The sequence below is a fragment of the Hakea prostrata genome, chromosome 7 (assembly GCF_041222555.1).
Source record: "Hakea prostrata isolate BN-2017 chromosome 7, UWA_Hpros_2, whole genome shotgun sequence".
Taxonomy (NCBI): domain Eukaryota; kingdom Viridiplantae; phylum Streptophyta; class Magnoliopsida; order Proteales; family Proteaceae; genus Hakea; species Hakea prostrata.
Window position 1 is genome coordinate 30,953,700 of NC_142606.1, and position 8,061 is coordinate 30,961,760.

The 8,061-nt window shown below is 37.7% G+C and overlaps 1 protein-coding gene across 3 annotated transcripts; it reads right to left on the reverse strand.

Annotated features, from left to right (window-relative positions):
- Positions 1 to 880: 880 nt before the first annotated feature.
- LOC149010892 (zinc finger protein 4-like) lies at positions 881 to 6,720 on the reverse strand. 3 transcript variants are annotated; one of them, XM_089163142.1, is made up of 2 exons: positions 6,533 to 6,720; positions 881 to 2,500 (listed from the first exon to the last, which is right to left on the reverse strand). In XM_089163142.1, the coding sequence occupies exon 2, from the start codon at positions 2,395 to 2,397 to the stop codon at positions 1,612 to 1,614; it is 786 nt and encodes a 261-aa protein (XP_089019268.1). In that variant the 5' UTR covers positions 2,398 to 2,500; positions 6,533 to 6,720; the 3' UTR covers positions 881 to 1,611. The 3 variants fall into 3 exon arrangements, with proteins under 3 accessions (XP_089019268.1, XP_089019265.1, XP_089019267.1); XM_089163139.1 differs by lacking the exon at positions 6,533 to 6,720 and adding an exon at positions 6,174 to 6,429; XM_089163141.1 differs by lacking the exon at positions 6,533 to 6,720 and adding an exon at positions 6,056 to 6,429.
- Positions 6,721 to 8,061: the final 1,341 nt, after the last annotated feature.

The following is an 8,061-nucleotide window of genomic DNA, read 5'->3' on the forward strand; positions in this document are numbered from 1 at the left end:
TGCCCAAGTAGAGTAAGAAGGCTCAAATACATCATGTGTGGGGAGCCATATTTTATCTTCAATACTCTGGAAAACCACCGCCTGAACTGCATTGGGGTATTGGAGCTAAACATCATTGAGGACTGGAGAAATTTACTAATTGACCACTTGCAGCACAATATTTCTCTAGACATTCCTTCAAATTGAACAGTGCATCCAACTTTAATTGAATGTACTCTAGGTTGTACTCTTTTAAATGTATAACCATGGTTTCAGAAATCAGGTTGTAATTGACCAGCGTCAGTCCTTAAAAATCAAGGGCTGGGCTCAGCCTTGGGCCTTAACCTAGGCCCTGAAAAACTGACAAGCCCAACCTAGCCCGAGCCTGTAGGACTTGTACCTTATGTCCGGTAATGGTATCATACAAGAAATAGACCAAAACATAGAAGGTGGAAGAATACGGTTTTTTTTTTTTTTTTTTTTTTCTGCATTAAATGCATAAATTCTACAATTAACTATTGACTTGAAATTTAAGATGCAAATTTCAACTAGATGAAAAATAAAAACTTTATAGTCAGCATACCAATGTATACAATAATAAAACCTTTAAGTTTTGCATCCAACTGCAAAGGAAGGCAAAAGAAACAACAACAACAACAACAACAAAAGCCTCCCAACAAATGGGCGGCACATGGTTCTTGCCCTCCAATCGGCCTAGATACAAGGCCTAAGTCATTCCCACCCTTCTCCAAGGTTATCTTAGGTCACCCCAGCTCTTCTAGTCCTTCAATATGGATTATATCACCCCACAGGGCATTTATAGTTCCCGTCGTGCCGCACCTCAAACGACTTCTCTAGCTTATCACTTATAGGAGCAACTCCCAGACCAACTCTAAAAAGAAACAACATTTAAAAAAACACTCTTCTACACTACGACGTGTACATGGAAGTGTGAGGAAGGTTGGGGTGTGGAGTTCGTACCTGAGACCTTAATCTTACTGCATGAACAAAAGAGGCTGCCACAGCTGTGCTAGAAGCACGACCACCATGTTATACAAATTTTATACTCAACCATGTCACGTAACGTACAATGTACATGGATCAGTTAAATTCACTTGTTTTTTTTTCTTTAGTTGCTCTTCACCAGGAGAATGCTTTCCACCATGGAGATCTGAACCATTTGATTAGCATGGAGCAGGTATTCTTGACCAAGTAGAATAAAGGATGGAAGTAAATGAAACATTAACAAGAAATCTTCTCAAGTCTCATCATAACAATGATATTCCCCATAGAGAGCCACACTGCAAAATCATGTTTTCCAAACAAGAATACCTGCAACTGGTCATGTAACCAAAGGAATGACAGAAGGAATACAGATGGAAAACATGAAATCGAATCCAAAATCATTCTATTATCTCTTTCAACAACAGTATGATTAATAACATGACAAGCTCTGGGTATGAAAATCCATTTTTTTTGAAGCAGTTATGCAGTAATAAGATATCCATACTAGAACATTGTTAACCAGAGGGAAAAAAGCTCTCAGCCATGGGTCATGTATATCCCACTGTACAATGAGTATCACTGCAAAAAGAAGGAAGTGCGAGTAAACGAAAGAAATGGATGAAGTTCTCAAAGTCTGAGTGTTAGATCTGGTTTTGATGGATCTGTTTTTGGTGTTGGCGCCACAGCAACAAAATTTATTGAGTTTCCACCCATTTCAAAACTTGGATGACCAGAAGCTCCCTGAGATGCCTGTCGAAAACTTCCAGGCCAAAACAGCTCTGCATCATCATCCTCCATGAACATTGGCAGGCTAAGGTATCCTTGGTCAAACCTTGCACCACCTCTAATCTCAGGTTGTCTCTCTAGTGGTCCAATGTTGTTGTGTACTGAGGAGTGAGCTTTGATACCAAGGGACCGACATGTTGACCCATGTAGGGGTAAAGCAGCGAGGCTAGCATACCTCTCAGAAAATATTCCCATCCGCATGGCTCTCTTTGCAAGTGTTCTCTCCCTTTTATGTGCATTCTGGTGGCCACCTAAAGCCTGTGAACTGAAGAACTTACGCTGACAATAATTGCAGGAGAAAACCCTCGTCACAGCAGCTGCTGGAGGATGTGCACCAGCTTCACTACTACTCTCGCTCGTGCTTGATATAGAAATCCTTACAGACTCCTTCCCACCACCTAAATCACTCTCACTGGCATTGAAGCTAAGAGTTAAATCAAGAGAGACAGGTCTCTGGTCTGGTTGAAACCTTAGGATATTTGTTAAGCGGGAAGAGGCATTGGTGGTATCCTTGGATGGATCTGGGGAGTTTTCCAGGTTTGATGCATTGGAAGCAACTTGACTGCTAATCTCTGATTCTTCTTCAGACGAGCCTCCTGGTTCAAAATTAGAGTTAAGTGTTTTCATGTTTTCCTCTAACAAGATTTGAGAACTTCTTTCAGACCAGGATTGGCTTTTGCTGCGGATAGGATCAAGGCAACTGATAGGTAGTTGTTGCTAGCTCTTTCCCCTGCATTTATCATTTTATGAGCAATTCAGTTCTACCTAAGTATCACAAGATACCACAAACAAAAAGAGGAACTAGAAAATCAAAAAACTTGAAGGATCAACATTGGATTGGCACTGTTAATTTCTCTGAGTTTCAGAAAATCCAAGGGCCGGCAGAATTAAAACAGTTTTAGCCCTGACAGTGAGTTGAAGCTTTCAGGTTAATCTTGACCATGAAATTATCAATGCCTATGTTTTTTTCAGGATTAGAGAGTACCACTGTGTCTTCCATGAAAATTAAAAACTCATTCATATTTCTACGATCACCCTCCACCCAATGTCCACCAGAAACATATGTTAAAAAATTCCTAACTACACATGTCCAGCAGAAATGTAATGTACATCATTCATAACTTTCTTAGATTGAAGAGTGTAATAAAAGTTCAAAACGAGGTCAAGCACAAGAAACTCAATACAAATTAGATAAAGATCTTTCACTTTCATCACTTCTCTGCTGGGGAAGGGGACAAATGCACAATTGGTCATTTCTGGTTTTCATTTCAGCCAACTTGAGGTCATGGTATATTCTTCATGCAAATTTCATGTGTATGAATGATAAAGACCATATCAGGAGAGTAACCAATTTAAATTTGGACAAAAGAATGAAAAAGAAAAAAGAGGAAAGAGCAAAACTGGGTCAGTAATAGAAGAAAAATAATGTGAGAACCCATAATTCCCGAATTCTTTCCATAAGGACAGTGTAACATCACAACAATTGCTGGTTTGTTTTGAAAATCGGGACGGGAAATTTGTAAGTGGAAAATGACCACTTGAATCTAACTCTTCACCTCCAGTGCATTGCATATGCCATCTACAGAGGCAGATCAAGAAAGCTCTCCCTTAATCCTTCAATTAACTGAAAACTATCAAACCAATAGAATAAGCACCAGTGGGCATACCCACAAGGCCAATACACCCTGAATACCCTTTTCAGCACTGTTAGACTTTGCCACACATGAGACCCCTTTCCTGTCATTCAACCTTATAATAGTTGTTGATTACCAATAGCAGCAAAATAATATACAGAACTTGATAATGATTGAACACAAAATAAAATGAGGTTATTTTTACATGTGGATATTTAGAAGAAATAAGCGAACTATTATATTTCATACAAATTAAATTTGTACCATCAGTAACCCCAATAGAATTGCTCCAAACTAAACCAAAAGACATACATGTCTGTGTCAATATCAATAGAAGTACTCAAATTAACTACAACTTAGATGGCAAGTATCATTGGGGTGAGCCTCTCTTGTGTCCCACAGATTCCGGCATTCTCCTAGGTAGAGTATATGGACCACCATTGCTTTCTGAATTTACTTCCTGCAACTCAGACCCTTGTTCAGGTCAGCAGATGTGGGTTAAATTTTACAAACGATGCTTTTGGCCAACTGCCGGTGCATCTAAACATTGCCATAGCTTCTTCAAAACCGGAATCCATCCTTCATTATGAGAAAATATAGCCCAAAAAAATCATTGGGAGGGCAAAAGAAATCCATTTATCAACAGAACCACATAAGTGAGAAAAAAAAAAAGTACCTAAAGGATCCAAATAATAAATTTATATTGATGCATAAATTAAGTCCCTATAATCAACGTTACTTGGTGGATCTAAGTCCCCTGACAGCTAGAGCTTGAAAGCTTCAAAACCAGGATCTCTTAATGCTGGATGTGTCAGAGTATTTGGGAAATTGAATAAAAAATCATGTGGAACCAGAAAGACCGATCCGGCCACATGAACACTAACCATGTGAACTCAACACAAAGGAGAATACAACTTTGTGGGACTGGGCTGTGGAAGGCCTGGAGTATCAAAGAACTTTGGTATCTCAAAATACATCAATTATTCAATCAAACAAGTTGACAAACCTACACCTGAACCATAACAGATCTTTGCGAAATAATTCAACCAAGGGCCTCTATAAAGAAACCAAAGACAACATCATCATGTACTTAGCATGTAAGAGTTCTAATCATCATCGCTCATGAGTTAAGAACAGCATCACCATCCTTCCAATCTAGCTGTGCCTTTTAACCCCACTTATCAACATCTAGACAAAGATTCAAAGGTTCTCTTATTATTGGGAGACAAATGACATAAAAGATAATTCTCAGTACAGAATTAATTTTTTATTCAGATTGGCCTTCTTCTCCTTCCTTTTCTCATGTCAGAAGCAACTAGGTCGGCAATAAATGCTACTGCATGTCACAGCTTTGTGGTGCATTCTCATGGACTTCAAATAAAGACTTAATGCAAACCAAAGTGACAATCCCAAATCATCAAGTTTATTATGTTAACATCAGTAAACAAGTGTTAAATATTGCACATAATAACAATAAAAAAAAAATGGTGCAAAATATAGCACAAGAACATAAGCAAGCTCCATTTCCAGATTTTGTTGAAATTTTATTACATAATCATCTCATCACATAGTGATTCTATAAGGATTGAAGCAGGATCAGAAACTACACTTCACCATACTCCTCTTGTTGATCTCAGAATAGAAAAGACACAAATATATCATGGAGGTTCACCAACAATATGAGGTCAAATGCATGATTGAATTGCATGTTTCTCATAAATCAACAAGAAATGATTTGCCTCGGGTTTCCATTAATACTTTAAATCGACAAATTCCAAAGATTAAGTCTAACGGCTTTTGTTGGAATCAAATTCTATAGCTACAAATTTCATGTTTGATTATTAATATTTTCATGTAAAACTTGCCAATAGAGAAATCATACGATGCAAGTGACAAACCCCAAAAACAGCTCTGAAACATAATTCTTTTACGTCTCAGGAAGATGATCAACACATGATTGAGCAGCTCCATTTTGGGTGTTGCATTGAACCAAACAAAAGAACCTCTCAGATAAAGAATCTAACACAGTTCTACGATAAAAAGGATGTCACCAGCCTACTATACCCAACATTAATCAAACTTGATGAAAGCATAAAAGTATTAACTGTATGTAACCTGTAAACCCTTTTCATAACACTTCTTACTAGGAAAGAACACAACCAAGCAAGCGCAATGATTGAGAAATTCAATTAAGAGACCGCTACCAAAGACAAACACTGAACATACAGCTTAATTCCTTTCTGTTTTCTAGGGATCAAAGAGCTCCATCTATGACAAAATCCTGAAAAAAATCAAGTTTGAAATTCGATTCCTTAAGGCATCAGTGTAAATCTCAACAAGCCATCCACCTTCCCCAGTATCTTTTCGCAAATTTCTTTAAATAATTTAGTTAACAAGAGCAGATTCAAACGTTTTAAGGTAGAATATATGCAACGAAAAGCAGATTATCACTCAGAACGAAACCCCCATAAACACACAAACAGAAAAACTCTAGAAGTTCAATGAAGAATAAGAAACTAAAAAGTAGTAAAGCAAACCGTTACTATATCATCAGAACAAAAACAAGTTAGAAGATGCTAGAAAATAGCACCTAAAGCCAACAGAAACAAAGAATCAAGGAGCTGGAACTCAAAAAGAACTTACGCACTTACCTAGCAGGTACATCCAAGAGCACATCATGACCAAAGGAAGGTGAAAATGAAAGAAAAGCTAAACCGAAACAACCAACTCAACAAAGTCTAGAACTAGATCTACTTGTTATATACATACTATTTCGTAACTGTAGACATCTTCAACGAAGCTATAATTATCTGGGTTTCTTTGTTAATCATCAGGAGACAAAACAGGCTTCTGCGTTTCTCGGCTTTTCCTACAAAGTGAAAGAGTGGAGGAGATAAAAAGAAAAGCAAAGGAAGATGAGAGAGAGAGAGAGAGAGAGAGAGAGAGAGAGTGGGTACTGGGGAGTGATGTTTAATTATGGGAAAACTAAGGGTTGGAAGAGGAGCGGACGATGGTGGGATGCCTGAGAAGTCAGAAAGAAAGGTGCCATCGGATAAATTAAATTAAATTAAAAATAAAAAAACACAACATTAACATAAACATAAACAAATTGGAGAAAATTCACTCACGAGTCACCACATCACTGTTCTGTTCTCTGAATTTGGCCTCTTCAGCTACAAGAAAGAACAAAATCCTTTTTACTCCTACGAATTGGATAGACATCATATGAATCTCTCTCTCTCCCACTTCAAAAGTGTTTGAGATAACTCCACAATGAATGGGTCAGTTGCTCTTTCAGACAAACCCATCACCTTCTACATGTTCCCCATAATGCCTCTCTCTTACTTTCATGCACTGTATCTTAAATTCTTTATAGCCCATGATACCATGTCATCTCATCTCTTCCCATCATCTTTCCAGTTAAATTCTTTTTCTGTGTTTATTGGTTTTTATAATGGTTTCCTTACCACTCAAGAATGTAGGTTTGATTCCAAAATTCAAATTCCTCGTTCGTTTGCCTAGTCTGGGGGGACCAATATGTTTTCTCAGTCATTGAGAAGGTACCAGTATTTAATTTTAAATTAATTACAGTACAGTACTGTACATGACCTAGCTCCAAGTGTATAGACATGAATCTGTTGAGACCTAATTGGGAGGATGGTTGTTGGGTTCCAAGTTCCTATGCTCTCAGAGTCTCAGATGCTATCGTTGCTTCCCCAAAACAAGTAAAATTATATTAAAACAGACAGGAATAAAGGAATTACTTCTATTCTAGATATAGTCATATAACTCTACTCTCAATGCTTTATGGGAAAGAGCGACTGCGATTTTTTAACAGATAACCCAGAAATCTCTCCCCCTTCAAACCCAACCCCACCCCAACTGTCCCACTTAAAAACGAAAGGAAAAAAGAATGGATAGAGATAGAGATAGAGATGAGATGTTGTTTTCTAATTTTCTTGGATCAAGGGAATAAAACAAGTGAACAACTAAACTAACTAGTGCATGCATGATGTGAGGTATTGAGATTGGATTATCCGGAACAGGTGACTCATATCGGTTCGTTAATCTCGGCTCTTGATACCCAATTGAGAATTTTGAGATTTTAGGAAAATTTAATGGTGGAATTGTCTAATTCGGGCCGGTTATCGTTACCAAATTTGTACCGGTTTTGAAGACGATCGATACTCAATCTGATACGATACCATATATCCATTCAACAATGGGCATTCACATTGAACAAACAGCAACTATACTATTCATTTATTTTAATTTTTTTCAGTGTTCAGGTGGTCTGGGAGATGTTCAGATCCATAAATAACTGCTACTTCACGTAGCTGCATCGTCGTATTTCTTTTTAATTATATTTGGCTCTTTCATGTCTGATCTTTCTTTCGATTTTTGTTTTCATACCTGTTGTGACTAAATTATCCCAATCCCGGTTCAGACCGGTTCACTCCGGTTTTGTGGTGATACGATCGGTTCTAACTGATAAAGCAAAGTTATCAATGGGTTCGCCCAAAAAGTCAAATAAATGTCTGATCACAACCGTCAAGTTCATTATTACGATCCAACGACCACAGTCAAAAGAATATCAGGCGGGAAAAATTATATATAAAGGCAACATATTCATTCAAAGGGTAAGACGTTCGAACTC